General features: G+C 36.2%; 2 protein-coding genes across 5 annotated transcripts in view; one reads left to right on the plus strand and one right to left on the minus strand.

The window, feature by feature from the left end:
• The first annotated feature begins 4,828 nt into the window (after positions 1-4,828).
• On the plus strand, positions 4,829-8,636 carry LOC107737779 (caspase-6-like). The gene is made up of 8 exons (XM_016549397.1): positions 4,829-4,955; positions 5,206-5,244; positions 5,609-5,648; positions 5,771-5,920; positions 6,154-6,230; positions 6,809-6,984; positions 7,076-7,223; positions 7,365-8,636. The coding sequence occupies exons 1-8, from the start codon at positions 4,925-4,927 to the stop codon at positions 7,604-7,606; spliced, it is 903 nt and encodes a 300-aa protein (XP_016404883.1). The 5' UTR covers positions 4,829-4,924; the 3' UTR covers positions 7,607-8,636.
• A 557-nt stretch (positions 8,637-9,193) lies between these two features.
• LOC107737750 (next to BRCA1 gene 1 protein-like) overlaps positions 9,194-16,285 on the minus strand; it is a 22,070-nt gene continuing 14,978 nt past the window's right edge. For 3 of the 4 annotated variants that reach the window (XM_016549354.1, XM_016549353.1, XM_016549356.1), the window contains exons 16-21: positions 14,273-14,470; positions 13,717-14,134; positions 12,431-12,513; positions 12,191-12,260; positions 11,981-12,077; positions 9,194-10,814 (exon numbers count right to left, since the gene is read on the minus strand). In XM_016549354.1, the coding sequence (XP_016404840.1) occupies positions 10,641-10,814; positions 11,981-12,077; positions 12,191-12,260; positions 12,431-12,513; positions 13,717-14,134; positions 14,273-14,470 (1,040 nt within the window). In that variant the 3' untranslated portion in view covers positions 9,194-10,640. The remainder of the gene's footprint in view (positions 10,815-11,980; positions 12,078-12,190; positions 12,261-12,430; positions 12,514-13,716; positions 14,135-14,272; positions 14,471-16,285) is intronic. The other variant, XM_016549355.1, reaches the window with a different exon arrangement.

The following is a 16,285-nucleotide window of genomic DNA, read 5'->3' on the forward strand; positions in this document are numbered from 1 at the left end:
GTGTGTGTCTGTGTGTGTGTGTGTGTGTGTGTGTGTGTGTGTGTGTGTGTGCGTTTTTGTGACAAATGAGGACATACATTTGTATAATGACAAGGGTATGACATAGGTATTACAAGGAGAAGGTGACTTTTCAGGACATTACCCCATGTCCCCACTTTTCAAAACGCATATAAATCACACAGAATGGAGTGTATTGAAAATCTGAAATAGCACAAAGTTTCCTGTGAGGGGTAGGTTTAGGGGTAGGGTTGGTGAAGGGCAATAGAATATGCGGTCTGTACAGTAGAAAAACCATTACGCTTATGGGATGTCCCCACTTTTCACAAAAACAAACCTGAGTGTGTGTGTGAGTGTGTGTGTTTGTGTGTGTGTGTCTGTGTGTGTGTGTGTGTGTGTGTGTGTGTGTGTGTGTGTGTGCGCGCGTTTTTGTGACAAATAAGGACATAAATTTTATAATGACAAGGGTATGACATAGGTATTACAAGGAGAAGGTGACTTTTCAGGACATTACCCCATGTCCCCACTTTTCAAAACGCTTATAAATCACACAGAATGGAGTGTATTGAAAATCTGAAATAGCACAAAGTTTCCTGTGAGGGGTAGGTTTAGGGGTAGGGTTGGTGTAGGGCAATAGAATATACGGTTTGTACAGTAGAAAAACAATTACGCCTATGGGATGTCCCCACTTTTCACAAAAACAAACCTGTGTGTGTGTGTGTGTGAGAGAGAAATTTTACTGTTTTGAATTGAAAAAAATAGCTTATTTTCATGATTCATGTAGTGTAGTTCTTAACTGAATTTAGAAACATTAACATACAGTGGTGTGAAAAAGTGTTGGCCCCCTTCCTGATTTCTTAATTTTTTGCATGTTTGTCACACTTTAAAGGGGTCATATGATGCTGCTAAAAAGAATATTATTTTGTGTATTTGGTGTAATGAAATGTGTTTCTGAAACATTAAAGTGTGACAAACATGCAAAAAAATAAGAAATCAGGAAGGGGGCCAACTTTTTCACACCACTGTAGCTGTTTTCAGAATAGTAGGCACAAAATTAAGAATGAATGTGTGCATATTGTGAATCAATGTAATGAACATGGTTACCTGACTTTCATTGTTAATTGAAGCCTTTCAGAAAAATAAAAATATTATTTAAAAATAGTTTAAATGCATTATTTTACAATAACTGTAGCTGTTTTACTGTTTTTATTCTCTTTTTATTCCCTTAAACCCTTTTTAAGAAAAAATATAAAAATTATAAAAAAATTAAAAGGAGGCTTTTATTAAGCAAATCAAGGAGTGAATTGCTGCTCATCCACTGTTTAAAAAAAAAATACTTTAGCTGGGTTTCCACAGGCAGGGTCACAATTATCTACAGTGTATGAAGCTAAAGGTTTTTGGGTTAAGGTTCATAATGTAGAAAATGTTTAACGTTGTATGCTGTATGTGCATAGGTAGCTAGCAAACAAGCAATACAGCTGTTAAGCTAGTCACATTTAGCTGAGTAAGATCATGATTGAGAAATGTTGGATATTGCTGGAAATGCTGCTATGCAGCTATGGGGTATCCTATTTATTATTTTAGGATTTTTTTGTTTGCCCCAGTGAAGTATTTCTATTAATATAACTGATTAAGTAGTCAAACTCATTCTATATCAGCAGAATAGTGTGGTACAGAAAGTCTATGTCCATAAAACAGGTTCTGAATGAGTTACTGATACCTAATGGTCAAAAGCAATAGCAAAAGTAATAGTTCAATATTATTAAATTGCAGACAAAGATTTTGAATAGCTAGGCTGGCTTGTCCCCCACATATTCTTCGCCTATGCATATAATACTAATATGCACTAATACTAATATAAAAAAAAAAAAAGTGTTTATAAAGTGCTGCGCTGCTTTGTTAACACCGGTAACCAAGGAAACGCTATATTGCAGCTGTTCCATAAGCGCTACCTGCTGTCAAAGAGTGAATTTGCATTTATAGCATAATTTCACAAAGCTAAAGTCAGACCTTTAAATCTTGTAATTCTACAATAACAATTTAAATGAAATAGAACTGCTCATGCTACATGTATGTAGCATCTTTGTTTGGACTGTGATTAAAATGCAGTAGTTGCCTCTAATTTCATGGCTACAGAATTGTTTTAAGGCCAGTTGAGCCTGTAATAGAGCAAATAAACAGATTGTTCATATATTCTTTCATTCTTTCTTGTCTCTTGCTTAAAGAAAAAAATATCAGCAATCGGTATCAGAATCAGCCCATTTACTGACAATCAGAATCGTCCATGAAAAATCATGATTGGTGCATCTCTAGTTTTTGTAGATGGCCTGGTTTCCTCAAACAGTCATAACTTTGACTGACTACAAACAGCAAGTCAAGAGCGAGTGAGTACACTGGTCCACTTCAACTGGTATACACAGTAGGTATACACACATAAACACACATTAGTGTGTACCTGGTATTCCCTATGGGGTCCAAATGCGTTTGTGTGTGCGCGCGCTTGTGTGTATTTTGAATGACAGTTCGAATGTAGTGGTGGGCCGTTTCTTTTTCTTTTTCTTTTTTTTCCCAGTCCAGCCCTGCTTTAGGTTTGACAAGCTCAAGGTTACAAAGTGCAAGTATTTCAGTTTTAGTTTCATTTTTAACCCATTAATAGTTTAATGATATTCAGTTTACGGTTTACTTTACCACAATGTATCAGACAGTAGCAATTCAAAAATTGTTTTGAATTACCTGCAGGCAAAAGTGAGGACATTCCCAGTTATTAGTGCAAGGAAAATTCTCTGTGCTGAAGATAAATTAAAGGAGACCTATGAAAAATTTAAAGTTTATTTTATAGTAATGTTTATCAGTTCTGCACACTACATTAATGATCTGTCATTAATAGCTCTAAAGCATGATCTCTTCATCTGTGAGACGTGCATCTGTTGAGATCTTCCTTTGGTTTGGAAGGGATTATTAATTATTTATTAAGGGATTTTTAATTATTATTAATTATTAAATTAATTATTATTGTTTGAAAGGGGAAGAAACACAGCAAGAAACTCCAGTTAAACGGCAGTTAAACTTGAAAATCATCTTAGAGCACAAACCAACTGACCTATCATTGCATTAGCAACTTTTAGCAGTTATGGGATTATGTAATATGGTGGGTTATGGTATTTGTTTACACTGTGAATATTACATGTTCTGTCTTAAATGTAAACAAAAGAGTGACTTCCAACCACATCAATACACTACACTTTTCTGACATGTGAAATATTTTGGTCACAGTACAATAGATTGTGTATTTTAGTATTGATTTGTGTGACATGTGGCTCCTGTTTTGTAAAGAATAAAAGTAAATGATATGAACTGAATGTCTTTATACATTTTTTGTTGAGTTCTGTTAACTTGAAATGGAATTTATACCTTTAATGTCTGTACAATCCTATAATTATGAATCATGGCCTGTGTAATGAAATATTCATTACAGTATTGTGACCATTTTCAGCATAGTAGGCACAAAATTAAGAATGAATGTGTGCATGTTGTGATTTAATTTAATGAACATGGTTACCTGGCTTTCCTTGCAGTCTTTGAGAAAAATAAAAAATATTATTTGCGAATAGTTCAAATGCATTACCTTACAATAACTGTAGTTTTCTTTTTACTCAAATCCCTTTAAATCCTATTTAAATGTTTTTATATAATATAATCCTTTTTTATATAATAATATATTTTTAAATAGGATATGATAATAAATGAAGAGAGGGTATTAGCCTATTTTTTATTTATTTATTTTGATAAAGTCCCTTTATACCTCCATAGAGAAAATGCCTGCAGACCTAAATAGTAAGGCATAATTATAATAAATAATATAATTATTATTTTAATAGTTAATGTATTATTATAAATAATAATATAATATAATATAATATAATATATAATAATAGTGAATGAAGATTGTTGTGAATGTCCGCGTGTCATGTTGTGCTGAAATGTTTGTGTTGCAAAGAAAGAAGGAAGGAAAGAAAGAAAGAATTTAACGCGGAAGTTGTAACCAACTTCACCGAGTCCGACCAGTCCGACCAAAGGTTCGATCGCGACAGACCGCCTGTGATTGGTTGATATTTTACCGGACCATTTTCAGCATAGTAGGCACAAAATTAAGAATGAATGTGTGCATGTTGTGATTTAATTTAATGAACATGGTTACCTGGCTTTCCTTGCAGTCTTTGAGAAAAATAAAAAATATTATTTGCGAATAGTTCAAATGCATTACCTTACAATAACTGTAGTTTTCTTTTTACTCAAATCCCTTTAAATCCTATTTAAATGTTTTTATATAATATAATCCTTTTTTATATAATAATATATTTTTAAATAGGATATGATAATAAATGAAGAGAGGGTATTAGCCTATTTTTTATTTATTTATTTTGATAAAGTCCCTTTATACCTCCATAGAGAAAATGCCTGCAGACCTAAATAGTAAGGCATAATTATAATAAATAATATAATTATTATTTTAATAGTTAATGTATTATTATAAATAATAATATAATATAATATAATATAATATATAATAATAGTGAATGAAGATTGTTGTGAATGTCCGCGTGTCATGTTGTGCTGAAATGTTTGTGTTGCAAAGAAAGAAGGAAGGAAAGAAAGAAAGAATTTAACGCGGAAGTTGTAACCAACTTCACCGAGTCCGACCAGTCCGACCAAAGGTTCGATCGCGACAGACCGCCTGTGATTGGTTGACATTTTACCGACCTGTGATTGGTTAAGGTTGTACTGGCCTGTGATTGGTTAACGTTTGAGTGCCATTTCTTAGGTTAAACTGTCGCGTTTGGTGACTAGTCAATTCTGTGTTCGCTGTGGTTAGTTTGTTGTTAAAGCCTTCCACCGGTTCGCACAGATTCTCTCCGCTGCAACAGCGATGGCAAGTCACGTAAAGAGCGATGAATCTGGTAAGGTGTTTATCTAGTTATTCTGTAAGAAAAGTAGCTAAATAGTTATACACAGTTAATGTTGTTCGTGAGACACTGTTGGTTTCATTTCCTTATTCTTGCACCTGAAGTAGGTGGTATTTGTCGAAACATGAATCACAAGTATTCATGATCATACACACCAAATATGATTTACAACCGGACTCCTCTAATTCAATATCTCAATCCATATGCTATTAAAGTCCCTAATATGTTTCTTTGTTCTCCTTAGGAACTGTGGAGAAGGACAGCGCTTTAGCGGGACAGACAGGTAGAAACGAATCTAGTTTATAACTCGTGTATGATCCGAGAGAGAAGGATCTGTACAGTGTAAATATAGAATCTGCCTATGTTGACTCTGCAATGCTTGACAAACTGGTTGTAAAGCCATTGAAATCCAGCATGACCAGGTGCTCAACAAACAATACAAGCTTGACCTCAGTGTGTTCATTGAACTTTAGGTCTTCTTTCTAATAGGTAGGCCTACACCCCTTAGACCACAGTTAGTCCAATGTCTTTCACTGTGGTTTCAATCTTTGTGGCTTGAATACATCCTCTGAACATTTGCATATTTCATATTCTTGCTTTGCAAATCAAATTTTAGTGGTGTGTGTTGATTTTGTCTTTTCTTTCAGTCCGAGAGAACATAACAGAAACTGATAGCTTTAATCAAAGGTAAAACCTTATGATACATTGCAACATGTAGAAATTTTACAGTTTTGCGTTTAAGTAACTCTCATTCATACATTTATATTTCTAATTTTTATATTTATATGATTTTATATCTCATTTGTCAGTGTATTCGGTCTGGATCCTAATGAGGAGTATAAGATGGACCACAAGAAGCGAGGAATGGCTCTGATCTTTAACCATGAACGTTTTTACTGGCAGCTCATGTTGAGCAACCGCTCTGGCACAAATGCAGACAGGCAGAACCTTGTTAGAAGGTATTTGGCCAAGTAATCAAAAAGACATAATTATAGTGCTCAAAAGATTTTATGTATATACACACACCAGAGAGTAACAGTATCACATGACCACTGTCATTGACATCTGTGTTTGCTACACAAACATGACTGAGTCACAGTGTGTTGGTTGATGAAGAAACGGTTTTCTTGTCTTTTATTAAAGTAACAGAACAATAACTAATTTGTAAATTTTCTTTTATATCTGTTGTCAGATTTCAAGAGCTGGGTTTTGAAGTGAAGGCTTATGATGATTACAAACGGGAAGAAGTGTTATCCAAAATCAGAGAAGGTGCCTCAATATTTTCTCTTTAATGCATGTTTTGAGAAATGGGAGCCAAACTTAAATATCCCAAGTTAAACACAGCAGCTAATCAACAGCATCTTTGGCACTATTTAAATTTTTTTATTATTTCACACATATGCATCTATTTGTATGTGTGTGATATAATTATTTTACAATATTCACAGATATTGTTTTTGTTATAATTTTGTTGTTATATATAGTTTAAAAGTTACAATTCTGGGAGAACAAAATTAATTCTCCAGGCTCTACTCTTGATTATCACAAACAAATTGCACTTTTCTCTCAATTTGAAAAACATATCTACATTATATACTTACAACTGAAGTCAGCACTAGAATAAATATGAAAAAAAAATGCAGTTGTAATACTGTTTCAAAATTATAGCTATAGCGCTGACTGGTGTGCTAGAATCAACCTCATCATTAATGTAAATGCATCTAAGTGTTTTTATAACTTGAGGGAAAAGTTAAAAAAAAAGTTCTGTGGTAATCGACAGCATGCCACATCGTGCTCCAAATAAAGTTGTAGGTTCTGTTTAATCCAGAATATTCCTTTGATTTCAGCTGCTGCTGCTAACCATGTAGATGCAGACTGTTTTGTCTGTGCCTTTTTAAGTCATGGGGAAAATGGTCACGTCTATGCCTACGATGGGCAGATTGAAATTCAAGAAATCACTGATTTGTTCAAGGGGGATAAATGCCGTAGCCTTGTAGGGAAACCCAAGATCTTCATCTTGCAGGTAATTTGTCCTTCCACAAAATGTCCTTAATATATAGTATGGATACAGATTTCATGCTGCTTGTAAATGCTTGAATTTCTTTGAACACAAGGCTTGTCGTGGTGACAAACATGATGAAGCTGTGACACCAATGGATGTGGTGGACAGTCAGACAGCCAATGATGTGGTTGTAGATGCGGGGGTGCTCTGCACCCTTCCAGCAGGAGCAGATTTCCTTATGTGCTACTCAGTAGCTGAAGGTCAGTGCTTTGTTTTTGTTTGCTTGCTTTCTTTAACCAAGATTTTCTAACGTTATACTTTTACGTACTGGATTAAATTACATCCTTGATTTTACAGTAATGTCTTAAAGCAGTCACTGACATTGTTTTCTTATTTTTAAGGATATTACTCTCATCGTGAGACGGTGAATGGCTCGTGGTACATCCAGGATCTGTGTGAAATCCTCAAGCATTATGGGTCCACACTGGAGTTCACTGATATCCTGACGCTTGTTAACAGGAAGGTTTCCTTCCGCAGCGTTGGAAACTCCAAGGATCGCTCTGCTTTAGGCAAAAAACAAGTGCCTTGCTTTGCGTCCATGCTTACTAAGAAGCTGTTTTTCAGGCTTAAGAAGGAACATTAGTATTGGGGCCCTATTGCAGGTAAAAATTCAGGGATTAGATTATTTTATTTGACTTTTTATTTTGAGCTCCTATATATACACATTTTCAAAATGGAAATCATGCAGGTTTGCATGTTTTAGCCTGGAGGTTTGATAAGCTCAGGATTACAAAGTGCAAATAGTATTTTAGTTAGTTTCATTTTCCCATTAATGATGAAAGATAACAGGTTTCACCATTTACAGTAGCAATGCAAAAAATGCTTTGAATTGCCTGCAGGCCAAGGTGAAGACATTCCAAGTTATTAGTGCAATGAAAACTACTTGTGAAAATGGACCAATGAAAACTTGAAATTTATAGAATTTTTTTTTTTTTTAAGTAATGTATATCAATTCTGCACACTACATTCATGATCTGTTATTAATGGCTCTAAAGCATGATCTCTTCATTTGGGAGACATGCAGTAGTACCTCCAGAACTGTTGGGGACTTAGTTTAAGTGTAGGGGAAGAAACAGCAAGAAAATCCAGTTAAACAGCTAAAAAAAAAACTTGAAAATCATCATAGAGCACAAACCTACTTGTCTATACCAGCTTTGCATACACAACTAATTTTTTTCAGAGTATGGAATTATATGGGGGATTATGGTTTTTGTTTAAATTGTGTATCTTACATGTCTTAAATGTTGAAAAGACTGACTTTTGGAGATCTGTCCACATCAATACACTACATGTTTCTGACACATCAAATATTTTGGTCACAGAGACTTTTAGTGTTTTGTTCAAACTAAAAGTAATTATATATGATATGAACTGAATGTCTTCATACATTCTTTACTCAGCTCTGTTAACTTGGAGTGGAATCTATGGCCCTTTTAATGTTGGTGCAAGCCTTATATGTAATGTGACTGCTTTCTGTCTGGTTGGAACATGGATTATTGGAAATTTGGGTTTTCTGCAACATATTGTATAATTATCTTAATATGAAACGTGCAGTTGTCAGCATTGAATAGGCTTGCCTCTATATTCAAATAACATTCCTCTGCATTCAAGATTTAAACTGGTTTTAGCAGGTTTAAACTGTTAAACTGAGGTGATTTTTTTTTTTTTACAGCAATTACATAAAATCTTGAATAATAAATCAACATTTATAATGTGATTGTGGTTAATACACTGAAATTTAGATTTTTTATTTTTTTGTATTGCAAGCATGCACGTCTATTAAAATAAAGAGATACATTGATGAATACACTAAATCACGGTTTAGTCTCACTGAAACTTTCTTGTCTGTTTTTCAACAAATATGTGTAAAGTTATCAATGGAGAGAAAAAGATTGCACTTTTTGAAAACTAGTGGTTTGCTAGAAAAACAAAAAAATGCAGACGCTTTTAGTGTGCAGCGTGCATAACTTCCTACACACAATCCACAATAAAGGTGACACGTCACTTTTTTTAGCCACGTGAACTATATTATAAAACAAGTCTCTCCAAACGTGCCAGTGGCTATATTTCTAGCATGTGGGTTAAGTGTAATGTGAAAGGTTAATACTCTTTAAAGAACCCTATACTTTGGATTTTGTGGTGCATTGTTATCAAAGACTGAAAGCAGAAGTAAGACTTATTAGGATATTTATTACAGACAGATGTGTACATTAGATGCAGAGACACTGAATACTCCATTCAGGCATCAAACACAGAGGCGCATCTGCCTTCAATAATTATGCTTTACAATCACTTGATCCAGACAGTTCCACCCAGAACCTCTACTGATTGCTGCAAGCACCAAGACCATCTTACGGCTTACCTAAGGAATGTGCTAAAACATGTTTAAACCCTAGCTCTGGAAAAACAAGTGGGTGATGATCGGTCAGTTAAATGATGGATGCACCACTTGTGAGAGCTTCATGGATTAAAGCAAATCAGGAGACAGTAAATGATGTATAGGGAATGCTTTCCACACTCTAGACAGTAGGTAGTTTCAAAATCTCCCGTTGAAGAAAAGTGCTGAGTATTTAGTGTGTGTAAAGTGTATTTAGTGTGATTCTTCATCACACTAAATACAATAGCTATTTAATTATCAAAATATATATAATTTGCATGATTTGATTGATTGATTTTTTTTGAATGAACAGTTGGCTGTTTTTTGTCTCTCACTTTGATGCATCTTACCAAGAAAAAATTGGAGTCAAATATGTCATGATTGCATTTGCCTCTTTGACAATTTAAAGCATGAATTAATATACTCTACACTGTTAATTTCAGTCCATTTAAGTCTTCAAATGCATTGTTGCATCAAGCCATGACATTTTTCAGATATTTAAATGGCAACGCATTAACAAAGTGCAGTATGTGCCCTATTTAGTGGACTTTTTAGAAACAAATAAATGGTCTTCAATATAATAATAATAATTCCCACATGTATTATAAGCAACAGCAGTTCAAAATTACTGGGAAAAACCACACATTCACACACTAAACTTAATATTGACATCTCCAGTAAGGAATAATTACATTTTTCATATTGTGTCCATGTAAAGATGACATAAGTAATTAATCTATTTGGTCTTGGCTGATGATTAAGAGTCCACACAAAGCCAGATCGATTGCACTTTTCCAAAACATGTTCTTAACCTGGTAACACAAATCACTATAAATATTAAAAATATCACATTGCAGAGCTTTTCATATTTAACTATTAGAATGATTTGTTGTTAATTACACTATCTTTTAAATCATTTTTTTATTAAAAGCATGGCATATTTCTTGAATAGTTTTGGATTATTAAATACCTATTAGTGTTCATTAGCTACCCATGATCATCTTTGTGAAAACACTAATGCCCACTAACAACAAACTTTGACAAGCACAGTTATAATGGTGATGAACTGCTTCTCTAATGATTATCTGTTACACATTGGAGCAGACATTCTCACACACTATCTTTACAACCCAAATGGAACGAAAGATTCTGTATCATGGAATGGGCTGCTGATTGCACAGAGAAAGAAAGAAAATGAAAACACAGAGATATAAGAGAAACAGCATAATTGACCAGCATCTCAGTAGCGTGTTGTGTACCAGTCGTTGTCAGTCATCTGCACCAGTTCGTTTACCACATCCAGCAGGTTGCGGTTGTGTTTCTGTAGCAGACGCTGATTTAGTGCTCGGTCACCAAAGCCCATCTCTACCAGCACGGCCATCATAGCGTCATGAGAAGCTGCATCTTCTGGGAGCTACACAACCAAAAAAAAACGTTTTTTTACTAGTGATATATGTCCCAAATATTGCACTGTACACTAGGCACTTATACAGTACTATGTACATGTACTTTACTGTCTAATGTTATTATTTTTACACAGTGGCAAAATACATTTTGATCATAGTTTGATCAAAATCCATGTAAAGCACAATTTTTTTTATAAACTTTATTGTATAAATTTACTTAAAGATAAACTGAAACAATTTATTCTTTCCATTTATACAATTTATAATAACAAGTAATGAACTATACAATAGTATTATTTTTATTCCTTTTTAATATAGGACAGAAGAGGAGATTGTTCAGCATCTCACACCACTGCCACATTCATAAGTAGGCCTGTCACGATAACTTTTTGTTATGCGATATATTGCCCCAGAAATAATTGCGATAAGCGATATTATTGTCATTTTAAACACCATTTTAAGCCACTAAATATATAATCATAATAATGCAAGAAGGCCTACACACTTCCAAATGACAACAAATTTAAGAATATTTAGATCATGGAAATTAAGTATCAAAACATTAGATACCTTAAAAAACCTGAATAAATAGTAAATAAACATTTTCTAACAAAAAGTGCAAAGTAACAAGTAGAAAAAAAGAAAAATGCACAAAGAACTTGTATGGAGATTTTTCCATCTACAGATTTTTCCCTGACCTTCTTTTCTCTGTAAATTAAGGGTGCACACTATTGCTGAAAAACACAATCACTACTTAGCAGTCAGATGTCCGTATGCACAAAGGCACAGATCCCTAAACAAGACCATATCTGCAGATGAAACTTTTTTTGTAGAAGCATTTTTTATTTCATTTGAACTAGCACCTCATGACTACACCACGTTATGTATGAGAAGCTGCAAAAGACACAGGCGCAAGTGGAATGTACAAAACATAGTAACATTAATTTTGTTAAAATTAATTACATTTTTGTTAAAAAGTAAATATAATGGGCGATATATTGCGTCACAAAAAATTATTGAGGTCATGTACTGTACATATATTGCGCGATAAGTCGATATATTGATTATTGCGACAGGCCTATTCATAAGATGCTATGTCAAGTTAAAGGAAGCTCAGATTATTTCAAAATGTTTTTTCCATTCTGCATCCTGTATGAACGGCTCCCAAACTCACCTTCTCAGACCCAGTCTGTCCAGTGAAAAGAGCTTTATAGGCAGATGCTGCCACGGACAGGGCACCCTTCACCAATCCACCTGTGATGCTATTAGCCCTGAGGAAAGACAATATTGAGAGAGAGAAAGAATGCGAATGATAGAAAGAAAAGCACACAATGCAATAATTTCCATGAGGACGAAACGAGTGGTTGTGTGCTGTGTAACTCACCTGAGCTCTTCTGTTTCAGACTTAGCAGATGCTACTGAGTTCTCAGGGTCAGGTTGATTAGGCTCAGAGTCTACATATATATAAAAAAAAAACAGATCAACTTTCAAATGTAGTTTTGTATATCTTTTATCATATTGTCTACTTTGTATCACATCTAACACCCCATAATCATATAAAAAGGCACTAATTCACAACCTGTGATGGCTTAATACTTTAATATCCCATTGTGTTTCCACTCACCTTTCTCCTTTTCTCCTGGCTCTGTAGGATTACTCCTCTCCTGCTCCTCTGCTCCATGTTCTGTCTGCTCTTGTGTCTCTGTGCTGGATAAAGAGATTTTAGATATATTAAGCTAAATTTAACATATCAGTTTCAGTTACATTAAGTTATGAGGATGTGGTGAAGGAAATCTAGGCTGTGATATGGAATAGGAATGTGTGCATACAGAGTTTTAGGGCAGGATATTGTGAGTGGTCAATGTACATCTGCCTGCTTAAAATGGAAACAATAACATTCTCACATGACCAGTGTCACAAACTTGATTAGTGGCCAAGAAATAGTGCAGAATCTTAATCTTATTAATTTCAATCTAACCCCCCACCCCCCCAAATAAAAGATCTTCTGAGATACGGACAATACAAACACAATGTATTAACATACAGACATTTGTTTCCACATCTCACTGAGAAAAGATGCATGGAAAACTCCTTTCTCATCCTCATCCACTTCCTTCCCTTCACTCAGCTCACTCAGAATGGTCAATATCATAATATAATGTGTCACATGAATGCAAGTGACATTCACAGTCATGTTTGGTATCATTTGAAATGTCTCATTGCAACTGGTACAATGGTCTCAAACTTACAAGGAGTAAACTAAAAGGTAATACAGATCCTAAGAGTTTAGAGATATGTTGCTTAATGTGGAGGGTGTGCTCTTTCCCAGTGTCTTTCATGCAAATTACCATCTGTCCCCAAAAGGTGTAAACTCTCCACGTCTAGGCCTAGTGAATGTTTGTCGTGGTCTGGGTATTTAAGGAAATGTTGCAAGAAGATCAGCGAGCTTCTGTAGCCAGATGAGCCCGTAGTGTATACACTCCATACTATGTATCTTTCTTAAGTAAGGTATGCATCTTTTACTCTTAGATTTTCCTGAGTAAGATTTACCTGAATGATAATAAATTGTTATATTTGAATTGATTCGGTTTACTCTGAAATTATTGACTCTAGTAGATCATGTTGTCCCCTTGTTACCCCATAACCTTCAGCCACCACTGGATACCCTGGTTCGGCCAACTGGGTGGACCTTATACTACTTTAGCACCCTTTTTAACACTGTCAAAATACATCACCGGAAAAGTCCTAATTATTCATCCCTGTTTCAGTCAATGATTTCGGCCCTGCAAAACTATGTTTTGCTGTTTCTGCTGGCAAAATGTCCGATTGGCAAAATTTGAATGCATCACTAGTTTAACTGACCTCTGAGCCCAGTCTATTACTGCTGACTTGTGCTCTATATAAACTTACCAGGTTTTGACCGAGGATCGTGGTGCCACTACAATTACAGGGGTGAGTGGCACAGCATCCAGAGTCTGGGAGGCACAGAGCATGTCATTAGCATCCACACTAACAGCAGCAACAGGGTTCTGGAGCTCTTCGGTCTCCACTGATTCTAGTTTTTCCCCCTCTGCAGGCTCTTCTCCAGGCTGCGACAGGGCTGAGCTGTACATGGACTCTCCTAATGGACGGCTGGTGTCAAAGCAATCAGGGAGGATGATGATGTAGTCTTCTGAAGAAGCAGATGAAGTTCTGCTGCGTGTTTCCTTAGCTGCTTCTGTGTCCTTCACTTGCTCTTTCTTATCCACTTCCTCCTCTCCCTCTTCTACCGGATCTCCACCTGCAGGTTCCACCAGGATCTGCTCGATGTCAGACTCGTGACCCTCATCTAAACATACGAACAATCACTTTAATGGCTAAAAAAATGTACTGTCTTTGGTAAGAAGTTATTTCAATCACCTTTTGCAAAATTTGCAATGTACAAAATGACAATGGTCAGAAATAAATATTCTCAATGCCCTGTTACCTGTGCTAATGAGCTCTGCCGGAAGCGTCAGCAGGGGAGCAGCTATATCAGTGGTCTCTGTCTGTGGTGAAGCTGGGCTGGAGATTCGTGCCATCTCTACTTTCAGTGGGGCTGGAGCAGATATTAGCCCGGTTTCTGAAACCTTTTCTGATTTCCTCTCACAAAGTGACATTGAACCTTGGGGGGCTGGACGCACCACTTAACATGGGAAAAATTGATACAAATAATTTTAGAAACTCTTTACCTACCTTCTACACAAAAACTGCTAACAATGTACATTACTGCACTGCCGTGATGTTATTTTTTTTATTCATAAGAACAATATTTTCATAGAAAGTAATAAAGTTCATAAGAACAGAATTTATTTGTAAGAAAAATTGCTCCAATCACTAACGTAACCTCGGTTCCCTGAGATAAGGGAACGAGCGTTGCGTTTAACACGCTTATGGGGAAACTCCTCTTCACTCTGATACTGAAGCCTGATTTGTTCACGTTCGTGTAGCTGCATGAACAAATGTCGCTTCAACCCGCCAAAAGGGCACCATTTACCATGTGTAAAACACGCTGGTGGATTAAAGTGCTGTTGGGAGAGTGAAGCACGCGGGACCTGTGCCGGCATGAGATCACTCAAGCCCAGTTGCTCAGCCCCGTGACTCCACTGTTTCTTCCTCTGAGGCAGCTGGGAGGGGAGAAACGGCAGAGCGGGAGGAGCGGGCCACCTTCATTGAAGAAGGTGATCAGCGAGCGAAGTAGGGTGAGACTCAGGGTGTGTTCACACTTGTCATGTTTGGTTCGACTAAAATGAACACAGGTGCGATTGCTTTTAGTGCGGTTCGTTTGAGTAAGTGTGAATGCTGCCATCCGAACCTTGGTGCGCACCTATGGAGTCAAAATAATGCCACATATATATGCAAAATAATAAAGTTTTGCAATGAATAAAATATAAACGCAACACGGACCAAATACTTCTAAACGAACCAAAAACAAGATGTAATGCCAAGATGCGACGCTATGTGACATGGATTGACGACACGGAACGAGCGGTGTATCCAAATCAAAATGAGCAGAGGGCAAACGTGTTGTGGCGAGGAGGTAAAGTGTCTTTTATGAGCTCTTCGTGAGTTTGCAGGTGGTAAAAATATAATGATATGTACATGCAACAATGAGCGTGCTTAGTCCGGCAGATGGCATTAGGTGTATTTAACTTAAAGCGGTGCTGAGCAGACCGATCGGTGAATGGGTACTTTGATGTCATACACCGATCAGTCTGCGCAGCGCCGCTTTAAGTCGAACGCACCTTTTGCTTGGCGTGTTTGGTGAGTTCAGTCACAAAATATACATCATTCAACCCGACCAATCAGGTTGTGAACATATCACTATGCCTTTAGATGCGGTATCTTTAGGTTCACTGTAAAAAATGCTAGTGTGAACGCTAAGTGGACCAGGACCAGGACCAGGACCAAATGTATTGTTTTCTTATTTTGGTCCGAACCAAACGAACCAAGAAAACCGAACTACAAGTGTGAATGCACCCTCAGACTGCTCTCACTACGAGAGCATGTCTCAGTGAGCACAGCCTCAGAATGGGCACGGCCTAGGCAAGCGGCGTGCTCACTGTGCCCGCGTGAAGCATGCAGGGCACACTCATGCTGCAAAATTAGCAACAATGTTGCAGGAAATTTGCTCAGAAATTTGCTCTTACAGTAGGGAAAATTTTATTTGATCCCCTGCTGATTTTGTAAGTTTGCCTACTTACAAAAAAATGAAGGGTCTGTAGTTTTTATGGTAGGTTTATTTTAACGGATAGAGACAGAATACAAACCAAAAAATCCAGAAAAAACAATATATAAACGTTAGAAATTGATTTGCATTTCAGTGAGTGAAATAAGTATTTGATACCCAAGCAAAACATGACTTAGTACTTGGTGCAGAAACCCTTGTTGGCAAGCACAGAGGTAAGACGTTTTTTGTAGTTGGTCACCAGGTTTGCACACATCTCAGGAGGGATTTTGA

Source organism: Sinocyclocheilus rhinocerous, unplaced genomic scaffold (assembly GCF_001515625.1).
Source record: "Sinocyclocheilus rhinocerous isolate Xijiao unplaced genomic scaffold, SAMN03320098_v1.1 scaffold43, whole genome shotgun sequence".
Lineage (NCBI taxonomy): Eukaryota > Metazoa > Chordata > Actinopteri > Cypriniformes > Cyprinidae > Sinocyclocheilus > Sinocyclocheilus rhinocerous.

Excerpts from the sequence above, each read along its gene's own strand:
- LOC107737779 (XM_016549397.1), top strand. The coding sequence starts at position 4,925 with ATGGCAAGTCACGTAAAGAGCGATGAATCTG. Across the intron at positions 4,956-5,205 it reads CGTAAAGAGCGATGAATCTG|GAACTGTGGAGAAGGACAGC; the intron begins GTAAGGTGTTTA and ends TGTTCTCCTTAG. Across the intron at positions 7,224-7,364 it reads GTGCTACTCAGTAGCTGAAG|GATATTACTCTCATCGTGAG; the intron begins GTCAGTGCTTTG and ends CTTATTTTTAAG.